The sequence below is a fragment of the Natator depressus genome, chromosome 7 (assembly GCF_965152275.1).
Source record: "Natator depressus isolate rNatDep1 chromosome 7, rNatDep2.hap1, whole genome shotgun sequence".
NCBI classification, from domain to species: domain Eukaryota; kingdom Metazoa; phylum Chordata; order Testudines; family Cheloniidae; genus Natator; species Natator depressus.
The window spans coordinates 90,025,279-90,044,525 of record NC_134240.1 but is presented as its reverse complement, the minus strand read 5'-3'; the positions used below and the strand labels follow the sequence as shown (position 1 = coordinate 90,044,525).

Genomic DNA, 19,247 nt, shown 5'->3' with positions numbered 1-19,247 from the left:
GCTTTTGTAACTTGTACTACTTGTGTCAGCCTTGCAATAAAACCCACACTCTCATGTTTACCTCACTGGGTTGGGCTTTTGAAAACGGCATCATTTCATACTCCCTGATTAGGAAAGCACTTACAAGTGTAGCTTTGGAAAGGCTCAGATACATTGTTCATGGCTCAAATCACTCTGCTAAAGGACTCTTGAGATTAAATTTTAATCAACTTTAAGTAAACTCAAGAGCACTGAAAGTCAAGAAAATCTGCTGGTCAAGTGAGCTACACGGGACTTCAGGCAAGAACAGTCATGGGGATACTTTATTCAGAGGTATGTGGTCATTTCTTATGAGGTATGTGAAACTGTAGAAGATCTATGTAGAAGAGATTTAGATTTCCTTGACAGGCTTATATTAGGAATTGAAAACCCCATCTTGTCTAAAGTATAATATTTTAGAAGTGGCTAAGGGTACTTTTTGTACAAATACCTACATTACATGGGTTGTTTCATTTTCAGAGAAGAAGGTGTTAGCTAAGTTAAGAGTATGCTACAGCTCTGCATTCAGAGCGAAGCAGTTTGGGGTTCTGTTTGACATGTTAGGCAATGCCACTGAGTGGCCACTTTACCAACTGTGTTAAAACCAAGCCAAACTATTGCCTTAAGGGCCAAATCCAGCGGCCATTTCTCTTTACTGAACGGAAGAGAGTTCTCTCCTCACTTCCACCCACATCTTAGCATCAGTAATGGGGAGACAGCAGTGGGGAGGAAGGGGGTGCCTTGATTTTAGCAGGAGTGCTGTATAAAATGTATGGCCAAATGCTTTCCATAATTACAGACAAGGAGCTGAATCTCTCCTTTGCTCCCTAAACTCTGATTAAAATGGATAGGTTTCTCCTGCTGGATATAGCATAGAACGTACATGCCTCTCAAAAACTAAATTTACATATGGAAAAGCAATAAAGTTTTCATTTAAAAAAGTAAAGCGCTATTTCAAATGAAAGGGAATGAGGCACTTTAATTTATATATAGTTCAGTTGCACGTGTTCATAAGCCAACTAACTGGTTGGACTTCATTCCACTTCAAAGCTGTAGACAGATATTTACAACAACTTCCTTTTAAAGTCTTTACTACTCGGACAGAACTTTCTCAGGCTTTTTACATCAAAAACTGAAAGTTTAAGAGGTTTAATTAGAGCAGAGTCAGTGTAATTATTGTCAACATGTCTTTCACACTTTTTAGTAAACAACTAAATTCATTAGTTATTTTTCCAGTAGAATGTATTTTTAGGGAGTAATTTTCTTTGGAAAGTAGGGCTCCTACATGACTAATATAAATGAACAGTGATGTAAATGAATGACAAGTTATAGTTTCTGGACAGTTGGGATGCTGACAGATTTTTCAGAAATGGTGTAAATAATTGTTTTATTTTCCAATTATTCTCTTCAACATTGATTCACACCTAATTTGTAGAATAGGTGTGTCAACTTGAGTTAGATTTCAAGGCATAAATTAATGCAATGGAGTTTCTGAAACAGAGTATCTATGCTTTGTGGGAAGGGACTCCATTTTATAAGAGCAAATGGAAATGTAAGACTATTTCATAAAAACCCCAATGCAATTTTGAGAGACTGTAGTTATCTGTACTCTGGGTCACAGTTATAAGACTAGCTGCATTGTTGTCCCCTCTCTGAGTACAGGCCTCATTGCCCTTTCCTCAGGTGTCAGGCCTTGTCATAAATATAAAGGGAAGGGTAACCACCTTTCTGTATACAGAACTATAAAAATCCCTCCTGGCCAGAGGCAAAACCCTTTCACCTGTAAAGGGTTACGAAGCTAAGATAACCTCGCTGGCACCTGATCAAAATGAGTGAGGAGACAAGATACTTTCAAAGCGGGGGGAAACAAAGGGTCTGTCTGTCTGTGTGATGCTTTTGCCAGGAACAGAGCAGGAATGCAGCTCAGAACTCCTGTAAAAAGTTAGTAAGTAATCTAGCTAGAAATGTGTTAGATTTCTTTTGTTTAATGGCTGGTAAAATAGCTGTGCTGAATGGAATGTATATTCCTGTTTTTGTGTCTTTTTGTAACTTAAGGTTTTGCCTAGAGGAATTCTCTGTTTTGAATCTGATTACCCTGTAAGGTATTTACCATCCTGATTTTACAGAGGTGATTCTTTTACTTTTTCTTTAATTAAAATTCTTCTTTTAAGAACCTGATTGCTTTTTCAGTGTTCTTAAGATCCAAGGGTTTGGGTCTGTGTTCACCTATGCAAATTGGTGAGGATTTTTAGCAAGCCTTCCCCAGCAAAGGGGGTGTAGGGCTTGGGGGGAAGACTTATCCAAGTGGGCTCTTTCCCTGTTCTTTGTTCACCACGCTTGGTGGTGCATAGGGTTCAAGGACAAGGCAAAGTTTGTACCTTGAGGAAGTTTTTAACCTAAGCTGGTAAGAATAAGCTTAGGGGGTCTTTCATGCAGGTCCCCACATCTGTACCCTAGAGTTCAGAGTGGGGAAGGAACCTTGACAGGCCTCATGCCCTTTCCAGCCCAGGGGAAGTATTAAGTTCTCTCTGTTAGATGACACTCTGGGATACGGTACCCTGTGAGTCAGCTGTGCTTACTCAGCAAGCACAACTGAGCTCAGAACCTGAGACTTCTCCCGTCAGGAGTCTGTGACTAGTGGTATATACAGTCATCAGATCAACCTTCTTAAATCAGTGTACTTATTGATCACAGTAGGAACAAAGAATGGGGGGGGGGAGAATTTAAAACAAACATGTCTACAGGCACATTCTTCCCCTTGATGGTAACCTGTGCAGGACTAGCATTCTTCAGACACCCCTGGAAGGTACGTGCACACATATGGGTTGCCAGAACACCTGCCCAACATCTACCTCTCCTTTCAGAGACAGTCCATTTTTAAACTGATAGGAGATCTAAAGGACCATTGTTTCAGGCCTGTTTCTTGTAATGGTATTGTCTCAGAACAACCCCCAAGTGTTTGCCAAGGGCTAGCTTATCTGCAGCCATTTTTTTTTTTTTTGCTTCCTGCTTGTTTTTACCAGACAGCACCCTATTAGACTAAGCAGATACATTCATGCAGTAAACATCCCAGATAAAAATCCAGTATTCATACGTTAGAGATCAGCTCCATGACTACCACATTCTGATCTAACCAAATGCTTTAAGACTGATGAACAAAATCTGTCATACTGTCATCAGTATTTTGGTTAGAGAAGTTCAATTTGTTGAGAGCTTGATGCAATACCCAGTAAGTCCATGGAAGGACTCCCGCTGACTTCAATGGCCTTTGGATCAAGCTCTTGAGGATCCATGCTCCCCTTTTTAGATTATTCCTGTTACTGGGGCAGGATCTGTGCTGACCATTGTCTGCCTCTCCACTACCCTTACAGGTTTCCACAACAAATGGAAGGAAGTTATACAACTCACTGCAGACCCCATAGAATCAAGGGCAGGCAGCATTCTACAGAGTGGTCTGTTCCCCACAACCACACACAGGGACCCCTCCCAAACATGCATCTGGATCAAATACCATGTCCTTGTGTAAGGACTTCTGCTATTTTAGAGAAAAGCACTTTCTCCTTTCTTGCCTCTGTTAGATGCAAGGGTCAGTCAACATCAGTTCTGTGGTGTCCCCCTTTAAGTTCTGGGACTTTTTAGAGTGGATGAAGACCTAGAGAAGGCAGAAGTAGATGTTGGGAGAGAGGACTATGGTCCCAGAGGACTAGTTAAGGCTTGGAGAAAATCCAGGCTACTGCTTCTTTGAGAGCCTGGGACCAGGAGCCTTGTAGAGTGTGGGTGGGCAGGGTACCCCTCGCTCCCAACCAATTGGGCAAGCTCTGGGAAGACTACTATATATTCTGTGTCTTCCCTTAGAAGATGATCTGCCTGCTGAACCCTCCTAAGCTGAGGGTGAAAGCATTGATTGGGGGAAAAAAGGACCAGCTGGAGGGGAAACTGGCCTAAGTTACAGCTTCAGCTCCAAGGAAGAGAGCTCGGGGACACCTATCTTAAGGAGAGGGACAGAGGGATTGTCTGAAGTACAACCCAGCTCTTTCACAGGGTCGCAGCTTGTAAATGCCTCTGCTTCATTATCCAGGGTCTTCTTCAGAGCCTGCTTTGATCTGAGCTCCTGTTGTGTAACAGTGGAGTCTAGTGTGTCTTGTGGATGTTTTCAGTACCTCCAACTCTCCCCTCAGCCCCCAGCTCCTGGGTTTCTGGTTTGTTCCTGGCCGCTCAGACTCCAAGGGCTATATTCACAAAAGAATTTAGGAAACTAACTGCCACTTTAGGACTAAATCCCATAATCGGATCCAATTGGGATTCACAAAACCCCTGCTCAGATGATCCTGAACTCTGCAGGCCTCTAAACTCAGTAAGCAAATGTTTGCAGTGAAAATTCCCTAGGTGCTTATATTTCTGCCTCTGATCATGTGCCCTACATCAGGCACCTGGATACTTAAGCCCAGAACGATGCACAAGCCGGGAGGAAAGACAGGCATTCCTTTGCCTAAATTGCCCATAGGATCCAATACAGTCTGAATGCTCAGATCTGGCCTACTGGATCAGGCCCCTATAGGCAAGTTTACACAGTATAGCTGGGGGGAGTATCACCATCCTAACCACTGGGCTAAAAATTATGAGGGAGGTGCCCCCTTTCTTGCTTTGTGTTAAAATGGTGTAAGTGCTTAACATCAAGACAGGGTTTGCAGCTGAGATTCCCCAGTGCGGGGAGGCACGGGCTTTGCATACCCCTTGGCTTGGCATCTCCCATTGGCTAGCTTAGGCAAGCTATATCGTGTGCTGGCTTTTGTGAATCCCATTATGAGGTGTGTGTCTCTCCCCATTCGCTGTATAGGGAGCCTAACCTAGGCTTTTTGAATCCCAGTGATATTTCCAGGACCCTAAAAGTTAGGCATGGCAACACTGAGTGCCACCACATTTAAGTTTTTGTGAATCTAGCCCCAAGTCTCTCTGAAGTTCAGTGACCTGAGATTCCATCTTACTGATTACCTTCTGGGCCGCGTTCTTCTGGGGTGCTTCCTTTTCCACCTTCACTAAAGTGGCTTGTAGTTCCTCTTTCGATCAGCCAGTTGTCTTTTGAATTCTGTGATTTGAACCTACAACTCGGTACTCTGGTCATGCAGATCAGTGGAGTTTTCCTAAAGCTTCCTGGAAATTATCCCCAACACTAGTCACTGCTCTTCTTTGCAAGACAGTCAGGCATTCCCCCAGAGCGGTGACTGTGGCCTTGTGCCTGTATAGGGTCATCTTAATTTAGTCCTGCCAAGAGTCATCATACCAACAACCCAGGAGACTGAAGTCATTTCTCGAGAGCAGCAGTAATACAAGGTTTATCACGCTGTTCAGCTAGTGTGCCTCAACCCTAAAGCAGAGTACTCTTCTAGGTGTAAGAGGATGAAACTGTCTGCTAAGTCCCTAGCTTTTCCTTTAAGGCTCTAATTTCTGCCGTTAGCTGTTATTAGTCTTGAATAGTCTGCAGTTTCCCCTGCTCCTTGATTTTTTTTTTCTCCTTCTCCTGTTAATGGAGGACAAGATACAACCTTAAGATCAGTCACTTGCAATTTCTGAGATGGCTCCCTGGCTATCACCTCTCTTGGAGACATGCATCTCTCTCCCATTTGACTGGGATATCTCCAGGCTGAACAGTTCCCTGCCTTCATGGTGGTGTTTTCAGCAAGAGACTCTGCCTAAGAAGGCTGGTGAACTTTCTCTTCAAAGCATTAAGTGTAACTGCTCATAACCACATACACTTCCTGTGCAAGCCTATTTTTTTCTTAAGGTAAAAGCACAACAGAGAAAAACAACAAAACTATACTCCATACAAATAAGCTTACCAGAGATTACCTCAACCCTAACATGGGCTGTGACAGGAGCTGTCCTTCAAAACCTCACACAAGTGGTTTCTTTATGGTTCCAAGTTCATCACAGCTTCCGTTCAGAACAAGAACAGTGTCTTTTGGGGCCTCAGTAGGGTCAGTCCCTCCAACTCTTCCCTAACAATTGGGACCCCCCTTGAACCAGAGGTCCTGTCCATTTGCTGGATCAGGAAGAAAGCCCCGAGGCTTTTTAAAACCAGGCTAATGATGCACAAATCCTTTGTCCATTGGTCCCTGGAGAATCCAGTTCGAACTAGTACGTAGAATCCTCTCCGGGGGTGGCTTCAAAGGGCTGATAATCAGAGTTAGCATACAATCTCACAATAACAAACAATTGCCTTTTTAATACAGTGGACCCCAAAACCATTGAATTTACTTCAGTAATGCTAAGGTTATTGCCATAAGATTTGTTCAGGATATTGTCATATCTGTCACAGTACAGACCTCCCTACTCAAGGGAAATTACTTCCTCGTGGTGTACCTTATCTAGGGCACTCTCCACCCTTTTTCTATAAACAGCCACAGCTGAAATTTACAAGGTCCGAGACAAAGTAGAAGTGGAGCTTAAATAAGCCTGAAGTGTTTTATGTAGCAACGTGGTACCAGGCAAGAGTACCAGGAACATGTCCTGACCCTCAGAGCCTGCACTCTAACCCAACCAGCCCCCTTTTTTTGGTTAAGTCCCAGTCATACATTTGTCACTTTTATCTCATTTGTCCTCTTCTAAATGAGGGACTTCAACCACCCAGTTTTAAACTAGTCAAATGGCACAACAGGACAGTGTCTGCAAAAAACACTCTCTCTATAAGTCACGATTTTTTTAGGACAGCTAGCTCTTGAGCATTCAAGAGGAAAATGTAGTCCTGAGCAAGTCTTAAACAACACACACAGGAGCTAATTCAAGAAGTGACAGTAGTTAAGCCACTAAATAATAGTAGCCATGACACAATTAGGTTCAGCGTCTAAGAGGAGGTAGGGTACCAAAAAGGGACAACTTTAGAAAGGAAGATTTCACTAAAAGGAGAATGTTAGTCAAAGAAGCAATAAAGTTAAATGTAAAGGAAATAAAATCCCTAGAGGTGGCACGGATGCTGCTTACGAAAACAATAGAGCCTTAGAAGGCAGGTTAAATTGCTGAAAAGAAAAGGAACAGGGCAAGCAAGGAATAAAACATTATGGCTAAATGCCAAGTTTTGAAAGGCTATTTGAGACCAACTGAAATCTTTCTAAATCTGACCCTAGTGAAGGCAATAAACAGTAGCATAAACTAGAGCAGGCAATATTAGTAGGGAAATTAGAAGGGCCTAAAAGGATTTTGAAGAGCAGACAGAAAAAGGGGTAAAAAGATTCTTTAAGTAGATCAGACGGAAGAAGGTTGTGACAGAACTTCTAGGTCCACTGGATCAATTGAATAAAGGGAGCAGTTAAGGAAGACAAGGACATTGCTGAGAAACTAAATGACTTTTCTACGTAAGTCTTCACAGTTAAGGATGTTGGGAAAATTCCTACCTCGGACCCGCTCTTTTCTGGACTACACAGATTAGGTACTCTCAGGGAAAGTCTACACAGAGCAGCAATGCATGCTGCAGAGTTATGATTTCTGAAGCACACTAATGTGTTGCACACTAATTGTTCCATTAGACCTGCTGGAGCACACTGAAAGTGCCCTAGTGCACTTTAACATAGTACCATTTCAATACCAGCATTCAGGTTGATTCATTGTATTGGGATTGCTAAAAGAAAAGTCCAATATATCCTGACAAGAAATTGTGTTACTTATATTTAAGCTTCTTGACCAATATTTGCAGAAGTGAAGTGATCCTTTCTTGTTTTCTTTTTTAAAAAGTTTCTATTTTAACCTGAAGTGTGGCTCTATTCTGAAGAGTTACTATGTAAAAACTGTACCTTCTTACTCAAGAGTTCTGATCAATGGGATTACTCACTGTATGTGAAAGTAAGCACCTGTTTAGGTGGGTTAGTGGATTGGGGTGCAGCATTTTTCAAGATTGAACTATTAGGGTATATCTACACTACAAAATTAGGTCAATTTTATAGAAGTCTATTTTTAGGAAGCGATTTTATACAGTCGATTGTGTGTGTCCCCACTAAGCGCATTAAGTCGGAGGAGTGCTTCCACAGTACCGTGGCTAGCGTCAACTTCCAGAGTGTTGCACTGTGGGTAGCTATCCCACAGTTCCCGCAGTCTCCGCTGCCCATTGGAATTCTGGGTTGAGCTCCCAATGCCTGATGGGGCAAAAACATTGTCGCAGCTGGTTCTGGGTACATGTCATCAGTCACCCCTCCCTCCCTCTATGAAAGCAACCGCAGACAAATCATTTCACCCCCTTTTTCCTGGATTGCCCGCGCAGACACCATAGCACTGCAAGCATCAGATCACCGTGGGGCGGTGTTTGATAAGGGGCAGAGGGTCCCGGGGGACAGTCAGGGGATGGGGAACAAGGGGGGTTGGATAGGCATGGGAGTCCCAGGGGGCAGGGGTGTGGATAGGGGTTGGGGCAGTTACGGGGCAGGGGGGTTGGATAGGGGTTGGGGTTCCGGGGTGGGGTGGGGTGGGCGGGCGTCAGGGGACAAGGAGCCGGGGGGGGGTTGGATGGGTTGGGGGTTCAGAGGGGGACAGTCAGGGGGCGGGGAGTGGGAGGGGCAGATAGGGGGCAGGGCCAGGCTGTCTGGGGAGGCAGAGCCTTCCCTACCCAGGTGTAGTGTATTAAATTGTTCCCCGTAAGAATGTGCTACTTACGGTGTACTTACAGCTGCCAGTCCTGGCGCTCCATAAGTAGCACATTCCTATGGGGAGCAATTTCATACACTACACCCCTAGTGGCTCTCGCAGCTGCGCTGCCTGGCAGGAGCTTGCAGCCCCGCCGCCCAGAGCGCTGGCAGCAGGGTGAGCTGAGGCTGCAGGGGAGAGGCCAGGGGTTAGTCTCCCCGGCCAGGAGCTCAAGGGCCAGACAGGACGGTTCCATGGGCCAGATGTGGCCCGCAGGCCACAGTTTGCCCACCTCGGAGTTAGACCTTAATCTTTATCTCTCTTCATGGGGCCTGAGCCTGTGAGGTGCCGAGCGCTTCCCAGAAGGTGGGAATTGAGGGACCTCACATCTGCTTGAAAGGGAGCTAGCAGGACTCTCACTTCACCTAGTGGGAAGTACTTGGCTCCTCCTAGGCTCAGGCCTATAATGCCTGGGTCACTAACATTTCCTCCCCTCCTTTCCTCAGCCCATTTGCCAGGCAGCTTATGATAATGACTTCAATCAAATTCAACTGCTGCTGGAAGAGGACAGCAATTATTTGAACATTCAAGACAGCTTTGGGGGAGACACCCCCCTAATCTGTGCGTGCAGACAGGGACACAACAGAATAGTCAGTTTCCTTTTGAAATGGAACGCGGATGTGAACATCAGAAACAAGGTGAGTGGCAATAGCCAAGTGTCCCAGGATTTCCCCTCTTTTCATTAATGACATCCGATTACATTTTGCAATTAGGGAGTGGAAGAAAATGATAGTATTGCCAACCCCAAAAGTTAAAAAAAACAAAACAAAACAAAAAAACCCCCAAGTCAGACCTAAAAAAGCGCCATGAGATTGACCCCAAAATTGTGATTTTTAATTGGTTCTTTTTAAGCGGTCTCCAGAGTTTTGAACTCGCTCACCCCCTAGAGTGTGTGGGACAGCAAATGAGAAATTGGATTTTTTGGTCATTGTAGCCTCATAGCAATTAATGTTGTGACTCAGCCTGCCCATCAACTCCAGCCACACCACAGTTCTTCACCCGCCTTGCTCCCCACTCCACATCTGTAGCTTTGGAGGCTCTTCACACCCTCCCAGGCCTGGCAGGAGGGCAAATCCGGGGACTTTTGTGTGTATGTCTGTCTGTGTGTCTCTCCCCCCGCAGGTCAGGAGGGATGGCAATTCCAAGGGAGCTCTCTTCTCTCCCTTCCCAGGCCTGCTGTTGCAGCATTACAGAGGAGGAGCAGACCAATACATTTTTCACAGGCGAGGAAGAGGGAGCAGAGCTGCCAGGCTCTTACTGCTCTCCCCCACCCCATCCAGAAGCTTCTTTGCCTTCTGAGGGCATGGGGAGCTCTCCCTGCCTCTGCAGCAGCTCTGTTTGGCTGCTTATTCCAAACCCCTCCTACCTCCTCCTCCACAGTCTCACTCCACAGCTACCCCATTACCCCCTGTGACTAGGGGAGAGCCAATGGGATCTCTAATGACACAGATTAACAATTAATGGCACACTTAAAAATGGGGGCTATTCTTCCTGTTCTTCCCCCACAGGCTACTGTAACAGCCACATGGGAACTGCAGTGCACTCTTCCCCCATGCTCCCCCTAACCTGGCCCAGGACTGGAGACATCAATTTCAGACCCCAGTCCCATCCACACTGTGCCCCTGTGAAGCTCAGGGACTGTGGCTTTGTGCAGCTGAAATGTATTTCACTCAGTTGAGCAAGATACCAGTGTCCTGTTTCAACATTAATGAAAAAGAAATGCTCCAGATATAACCAGTCAGAAAGCTGTGACATACACAAGGGGAATAATTATGCATCTAATGCTAATCAGATGTTTCTTCCCTGTTTAGAAAGATCGCACATGTTTGCATTATGCTGTGAGAAAACGGTTTAGTTTCCTTGACTACCTGCTTATTATCATCCTAATGCCTGTTCTGCTTATTGGCTATCTTATCATGGTGAGTATAAACTAAACTAGGAAGACTTACCTTACATTTTTCCATCCTGAGACCCACTGTAGGTACACTGGCTTCCTAGCAGTGGCATACCATCTGTGTACGCAAGGCATACATCACATGTCCCAGAAGTCACAAAAACCCTGTCCCAAGTGGCAGCCTGCAGGCCAATTCCATTCAGCTCCCCACCATACATTGTGGAACAAAAAAATATCCTCTGCACAGCATGACCTCACATGCCGCATACACGCAAGGCCAAGCCACAGGAAGGAAGCCATTTCGGACCACCTCAGGCATGCAAGTGTCGAATTACTTGCCTTACTAAAAGCATCACAGCATACCACTGCTACTGTTTCACTGTCTCCTTCTTAGACTCTCCAATAACTCTGACGTAGGCTTTCACATGTCAAGTAATATTCCTTCTTGGAATATGGGTTTATTAATCAAGTTCACAAGGAAACACAGGACCTCCCACTCTGCCTTCCTATATGGCTTATATCTTTGGTACAGGGTCCATAGTTCTGCTCCTGCTGAGGACATCCTATAGGCAGACTTACTCCCCAGCCTCCCTACGTGGCTTCTACAGCTTATAGGCTCAGGCCCTCTGTTCGGAGTAAGAGGGGAGAAGGCATCTCTCTCTCTCTCTCTCTCTCTCTCTCCTTCTCCTCTGGTCTCTATTAAGTAGCAACTCCAAGGACTATTTTCCTAGAGTCTCCCAAACCACTCCACTCTTGATTGACTTCTCTGACCTTTTGTAAGCCTCTCATGACCCCTTCCCAGTTGGATCTAATAATTGAACAGGCCCATCTGATCCCTAGTCAGTCAGGGTCAGCTGAGAGGGTAGTTGATCATGACAGGCAAGGCTGGGCTTGACTCCCCTTAAAGGGCCAGCCAGCCGGTGACACCTACCTATCACAAATTAGCTATTACAAGCAGGACCCTGTACTGTAGCTCATCCAGAGTTATGAATATACACAAAATAATCCTGCATTGCATTCAAATTAAGGACTGAGTAAGAACTGTAAAAGTGTATAAGGACCTCAGGATTTGGCTCTGAATATAACTGATATACTGCTGAGATAGTAGTGTCACATGTAAGTGTACTGCACAAATAGGGCATTTCCATTGTTTTGAGTAGAATGCTCATAGCTAGCCCAAATCTGCTTAGTAACATGTGTTACCTGAATTAACGTTCCAACTGGGTTGGACTTCTTTCTATGTGTTTAACAGGTATCAAAAACTAAGCAGAATGAAAACCTAATCAAGATGTTACTTCAAGCTGGCACAGATGTTAATGCTACGGACTATGTAAGTGGGTTTGTACAGCCACAGAGGTCACTCACTGGTGTGGTGTATACAACATTCATTTAGTTAATTTAGAAAAAGTAGCTTTCAGAAGCTACTAGAAATAGTGTGATGCTTCAGGGGAAGAGCAACCTGTGAAAGGTTGTTTTGATATGTTAAGCTTGTCTGTCACTGTGGCTCACTGTTCTCCCTTGAATTTTAGGGTGAAATTTGCTAAAGTACACAATTTTCTCCCCCTTGGCAGCTCAGCTTGGCTTTTATCCAACTCAATTATTGTTCTTGCCTCTAGAGTCTTAATCCCTATTGCTCCAAACACAGCATCTAAAACAAATGTGGAACGTTAGACACACTCCCCTTACCCTGGTATGTGACACTTGACTGTCAGCCTCTTTATTGCTGTGGTAGAGTCTTAGTCAAATGTTGGGGAATGATGAAGTGTTACATTGCCACAACACCCCTAAAGGAGTGCAAATGGCAAAGAAAACATACCTGAGTTCAGTCACCAATCAGCCTTCAGTGGAGTGAACATGCTTTCATTCAGCAGAGGTGATGGAAGGATTCTGTGTGTGTAGAATTGGGACTATGAAGTTTGCCAGTAGGTGTGGACTGCACCAGAAAGGAGCTGACTCCCTAGGTTGGGGGTGGTTAGACTTTGTGACTATTCTGAGTGATGTCATGGTATGAGTGACTGTATGAACAGCTGGCCTAGAACCCTTTATCCATCCAAAGTCAGGGTAGGTTCAGGTTCTAGTCCTACACATGAACCATCAAGCTGGCTTCACAAACATCCATGGACCTTGTCTGGTGCAGTTTATGGGTCAAGGGCACTCCAACTTTGCCATTTTTTTGTTCTGGAGGAGGGGATAATTTGATCCCTACAACCTCTTAGTCTTCAGAGGGCACTGGGTGGCTTCTTCTCCCTCCTGGTCTCATCTAGAGACTGCCTGGTATACACCTACATCCATCAGGGTCTCTGGGTGCAGTAAATAACCTCTTTCTCTTTCCTCCACATAGAGTAGGAGAGGGGGGAAAGCTCCATCTCTTTCTTCAGCCAGTTTCTGCAACACTAAGGCATGAGCAGATAGTGTCCCATAAGCCTTAGTTATTGATAATGTCTAGGAAAGGTCTTGACATTCAATAGCAGCCATAGGCTACTTGGGAATCCCAGGTGTTCAGGGAATCCCAGGTGCTTCTCTAACTATCATACAAAAGCTGATGTGGTATGGCGGGAGCAGGCATGCTTCTCTATTCCTACTTTTCTCTCACAAGAATGGAATAATTTCTCTTGTGTAATGAGCTAAGGAAGCAAGATGCTATAGTCACTGAGGCCAGCCTTTAGAGGGAAGCATGGTCATAAGCTAATGCATTGCAACTGCATCATTATAGAATCATAGGACTGGAAGGGACCTCAAGAGATCATCTAGTCCAGTCCCCTGCACTTATGGCAGGATTAAGTATTATCTAGACCATCCCTGACAGGTGTTTGTCTAACCTGCTCTTAAAAATCTCCAGTGATGGAGATTCCACAACCTCCCCAGGCAAATTATTCCAGTGCTTAACCACCTTGACAGTTAGGAAGTTTTTCCTAATGTCCAACCTAAACCTCTCTTGCTGCAATTTAAGCCCATTGCTTCTTGTCCTATCCTCAAAGGTAAAGAACAACAATTTTTCTCTCTCCTCCTTGTAACAACCTTTTATGTACAGTACTTGAAAACTGTTATGTTCCCCCTCAGTCTTCTCGTTGCCATATTAAACAAACCCAATTTTTTCAATCTTCCCTCATAGCTCATGTTTTCTAGACCTTTAATAATTTTTGTTGCTCTTCTCTGGACTTTCTCCAATTTGTCCACATCTTTCCTGAAATGTGGCGCCCAGAACTCGACACAATACTCTAGTTGAGGCCTAATCAACACAGAGTAGAGCAGAAGAAATTACTTCTCGTGTCTTGCTTACAACACTCCTGCTAATACATCCCAGCATTATGTTCACTTTTTTTGCAACAGTGTAACACTGTTGACTCATATTTAGCTTGTGGTCCACTATGACCCCCAGATCCCTTTCCGCAGTACTCCTTCCTAGGCAGTCATTTCCCATTGTGTGTGTGTGCAACTGATTGTTCCTTCCTAAGTGGAGTACTTTGTATTTGTCCTTATTGAATTTCATCCTATTTACTTCAGACCACTTCTTCAGTTTGCCTAGATCATTTTGAACTATAATCCTATCCTCCAAAGCACTTGCAACCCCTCCCACCTTAGTATTGCCCGCAAACTTTATAAATGTACTCTCTAGGCCATTATCTAAATCATTGATGAAGATATTAAACAGAACCGGTCCCAGAACAGTCTTCCAGCATGTTGTACAACTCAATTTTTTAAAATCTGTGAAGCTTACTTTGGATGCTAGTAAACATGTCTAGATAATACATTCACCTGGAAAAAACCAACATACCTGTCCAATTTTTTTGAATTTTCACATTTGATAGACATACCTGGTCTGTTAAGTGTATGACCAGAGATTTCACTCAATTTAGTAAAATCACAGAAATGGCATATCAGGGGTAAAGATTCTCACTCTGTAACATGGTAATGCCCTGTTAAATAGAGAGATCCAACGACTACTGTGTAATGTTTCTCTAATTGTTGTAATGATTATTGTATTGTCTCTTGATATTTACAGGGCTAGGATTTGTAAAACTGTTAAAATTTCCTAAATACAGAAATAGTTTAAAAAAAAACCCACCAACCACAGCTTCCTAAATTCACAGGACTGGACACAACCATGCAGTGATTCTCCTCTACCTCGGCTACTGCCTAGGTATGTTTACTAGCATGCAGCGTAAGCTTTGCTGTAGCAAAGCTGTACACATTTCGGCATTGCTCTGCATTAGGGGGTTGTGGGGAGGATGAGGAGTTGTACTACGCTGGGGGTGGGGGAGGGAGGGTTGTGCAGCCTGGTTTGTAGGTAGATGTGCTTTAGGATAGCAACGCAGCCTGAACCAGATCCCTCAATCTCTATATTCTCAAGCTTTGCGGAGACTGAAGTCTGGGCCCTGTATTTAGATTGTTGTTTTGTGGCTTAGACCCATCTCTGGTAAACAGTAAAACAATCAATCTTGTCACTCCATCACATTAAGTGCCTTCTGCCCCATATCACATATGGCTACATATCATCCTTTTTCAAGAAACACACAAAACAACTTCCAACATCCAAGTACCATTGGCAGGTGGGCTGATGAAACGAAAGATAAATATCTGTCTAAAATTTCTGCTTAAAGCGTGGTAAAAGTAAACTGTACCTGGATTCTGTTTACTTCCAGTCTGGTAACACAGCCCTTCACTATGCCTGTGAAATGAAAAATCAGTCCGTTGTCCCTCTACTACTTGAAGCCCATGCAGACACTTCTATAAAGAATAAGGTAAGGAGATAATAGCTGTGTCTGTGAGCATTGCGCTGCTAAGCTTCCAGAAATCAGGTGGCTGGCACAGGAAAATGCTCCCTAAGAGTGGATTCACTTCTGGTGAAGGAGAAAGCAATATTTGCCCCACTGCCTTCCTGGGGGGAAGAGCAGCTTTAAACTGTAAATAGTGCATGGTTGGAGCTGTGCAGGCTGCTTGGGGGATGTATTGAATCAATGCATCTCCTAGGGGTCTTGGCCATGCCCATGCCCATGCCCCTGCCAGTCCAGCACTACTCACTCCCAGTTATGATGGCTGGTTGCAGGCCCCCTGGTGGAATGAGATATGTGGGTGCCCTCCCCAGGGCTGCTGGGAGCCTTGCACAATAGGTTTTGCCAGTGCAAGGGGCTGAATCAGCAACTTCCGTTCCCAAAGGAGGCTCATCCATCTCTAATCAATGTCAAAGGAAAGAACTGATTTCTCACTACACACCAGAGACATGAAAGTACCTTGACAACAGTGCAGTCCCTTCATTTACTATTGCTTCGACCCTGACTTCTGACATCAGCCATGTTGAATAACAGAATGGATTTTGATGTGATTGAAATAAAGACCCTGACCCACTGACTGACGGGGAGCAGGATCAGACTCAGTTAATTGAGACATTTTTTAGTGCTGGGGATTCTTATCGGTCTGGATCAGGCAATACAAACCATACAGATGAACACAAACTGGCTGATCTGTCCAATGAGGCTCTCAGGTATGTCTGCACTGCAGTCAAAGGTGTGATTGCAGCCCACATAGACATACCCAAGCTAGCTTTAATCTAGTTAGTGGGAGTACCAATAGCAAAAAAGCTGCATCAGTACAGACCTGAGGCTGCTCCGGACTCTGGGTATTTAGACAGAGAACTAACCTGTACCGAAGTCTGTGATACAGCTTCACTACTCCTAGGATTGGTGCTAAATAGATTAACACTACCTCACATGTTTCTACACATGCTGCACCCCCTCCTCTGGTTGCAATATAGACATACTCACACTCAAGTACCTGCTTCCATGACTATTATCACAGCATGTTTTGTTTGTTTATTTCAGAATGGGGAATCTCCACTGGATATAGCGAGAAGATTAAAGTTCACCAACATTGAATGTGTGTTAAAAAAGGCATCCTAGTCCTTAATGAGATGATGTTAAGTGTGTTAGGCATGAAAAAAAAAATCTACTTATCTGGGCACTCCCTGTTGTACAGTACCAAGAATGCCCTGGAGGCATTTTTTTTTTAAAGATTTGATGTTTGCTGAAGACATGTACTGTATTATATTTACTGGTATGCAGTCAGTACATACGGCATATAAAATACATAGCCATGTGGTATGCCTGGAAGGAGTTGTCTTATTTTTATTCTGTTGATTTAGATAATTTTCATGTATTTTTCTCAATTTATCCCCTTAGTTACACTAGCAGGGAATTTTAAAAAGTTAAATTTTTTTTATTTGAAATCCGATGACTATAGAAGACATGATTCACAACAGATTCAGAAAAAAATTGTATTTAAATTTTATAATTTTTTTTAATAGATAACTGTCTTGTGGTCAAATATATCCAGCAGTCACCAGTGGTCTGCAAGCCCAAGATATTACATCTGAAGCTTTTCCTTTCTAAATTTTCTTGACTAATGATGGCAGGCCAGAGTGTGAGTCTTCAGGCATTCTGTACATGTGGAGCAAAGCTGCCACTCCAGGACACCCCCTTATGCCTGGATGTAATGATGCAGCAACTCTACTTCAGTCTCACACGCTATCCTTTGGCCCAGTCTAGTTGTAAGAGTGACCTGGCCCTCTGGCCAGACCACTTTAGAGTCCAGCCCTTTCCCAGGGCTTCAGTCTTTTATCAAAGTCTAACCAAACATAAGAAAACAATCCAACCTTCAGCCTGGCTGGGGTCAGCAGGCCATCTCTCTCTCATATGCATGCCTCAGTTACTATAGTCTTTCTCCAATGACCCCTCTGTCCAGGGGCTGGCACATTCCTCCCCTCACTCAGGGGTTCAGACAGGCTGCTGCTTATCTGGTCTTCTACCTCTAGTTCTCCTGGGCAATAGCCTAGCCTAGCCTATCTTGTCAACTGTCAATTTCTCAGCCTTCTTTCAGGCTGTTTCCCAGAGAGGAGAAACTCCTCTCCTCTGGGACTCCCTTCCAACTGTGCTCATCCAGCTTTAAATAGACAGCCCCAGCTCTCCCCCAATAACTAAGTTTTGCCACCTGATCTCCATTTGATCAGAATCAGCGGCGGGGGGGGGGGGGAGAGGCAGGAGTAGCTGATCCATCTCACAAGGAACCTTTAAAGGCCCCTCCCCCAAACATGCAACAACATAGAACTCTCATTTTTGTCCCTTTGGTGCTTTTTGAAGGGGAAAATGAACAAGTGAAATCTAATCCTTCCAAGTCAAGAAGTAAAGGGACAGCCTCTCTCCTGTGCCAGCGAGAGACAGTGCAGGAGGAGCAGGGTGGCATACGGCTCCCTGGTTCTCAGGTCTGGGTCAGTGCCAATGGTGCTTAATACTAGTCCTGGTCAGCTCCAAATTTCACCATGGCCTAGGATCCTTAATCAAAAAATCAGTGGAGGATTGCTATGGCAGACTGGAGTTCTTCCACATCCCTTTCCTCCCCTGCCATACCTTTTATACCTTCAAGTGAGGGCATGGAATCATATTTTGTTTGACATACATTTGAGAAAAAGGACATTCTTGAAAAACGAGGTGGTAGTGGGAGGGGAGACCATAATAGGAGTGAATGCTGGCATTACTGGGGGCCTGGAGAAGGGAATGTGATATGCAGTAAGGTTGGAAATGCAGGCCAGAGCAAGACGGGTTAGGGCCTTACTATAGGAGCAGATTTCAGAGTAGCAGCCGTGTTAGTCTGTATCCACAAAAAGAACAGGAGGACTTGTGGCACCTTAGAGACTAACAAATTTACTAGAGCATAAGCTTTCATGGGCTACAGCTCTATTCATCGGATGCATAGAATGGAACACATAGTAAGATATATATATATATATACACACACACACATACAGATAAGTTGGAAGTTACCATACCAACTGTGAGAGGCTAATTAGTTAAGATGAGCTATTATCAGCAGGAGAAAAAAACTTTTGTAGTGATCTTATGAGCAGAGGCTCTAAATACAGATTTTGTCCATACCTACCTGATACAATAGCCATCTGGGAGACTTAAGAGAAGCAACTTCCACAGAGCAGCCTAAAAGCCTCAGCTAAGAAATGTAAATGAAAGGAAAATGTTTGCCAGCCGAACATGATTGCATGAGAGCTGACAGGTGTGGGGCTGAGCTAGTGAAGAAGGCAGCCAAAAGGCAGGCAGATACTGTCATAAATATAAAGGGAAGGGTAAACCCCTTTAAAATCCCTCCTGGCCAGAGGAAATCTCCTCTCACCTGTAAAGGGTTAAGAAGCTAAAGGTAACCTCGCTGGCACCTGACCAAAATGACCAATGAGGAGACAAGATACTTTCAAAAGCTGGGAGGAGGGAGAGAAAGAAAGGGTATGTATGTCTATCTATATTCTGTCTTTGCTGGGGATAGACCAGGAATGAAGCCTTAGAACTTTTAGTAAGTAATCTAGCTAGGTATGTGTTAGATTATGATTTCTTTAAATGGCTGAGAAAAGAATTGTGCTGAATAGAATAACTATTTCTGTCTGTGTATCTTTTTTGTAACTTAAGGTTTTTGCCTAGAGGGGTTCTCTATGTTTTGAATCTAATTACCCTGTAAGGTATTTACCATCCTGATTTTACAGGGGGGATTTTTTTTTTATTTCTATTTACTTCTATTTCTATTAAAAGTCTTTTTGTAAGAAAACTGAATGCTTTTTCATTGTTCTCAGATCCAAGGCTTTGGGTCTGTGGTCACCTATGCAAATTGGTGAGGC

The 19,247-nt window shown here is 44.1% G+C and overlaps 1 protein-coding gene across 1 annotated transcript; it reads left to right on the top strand.

Moving 5' to 3' along the window:
- The first annotated feature begins 92 nt into the window (after window positions 1-92).
- ANKRD22 (ankyrin repeat domain 22) lies at window positions 93-16,476 on the top strand. The gene is made up of 6 exons (XM_074959982.1): window positions 93-312; window positions 9,132-9,323; window positions 10,497-10,604; window positions 11,832-11,909; window positions 15,223-15,321; window positions 16,399-16,476. The coding sequence occupies exons 1-6, from the start codon at window positions 292-294 to the stop codon at window positions 16,474-16,476; spliced, it is 576 nt and encodes a 191-aa protein (XP_074816083.1). The 5' UTR covers window positions 93-291.
- The last annotated feature ends 2,771 nt before the right edge of the window (window positions 16,477-19,247 follow it).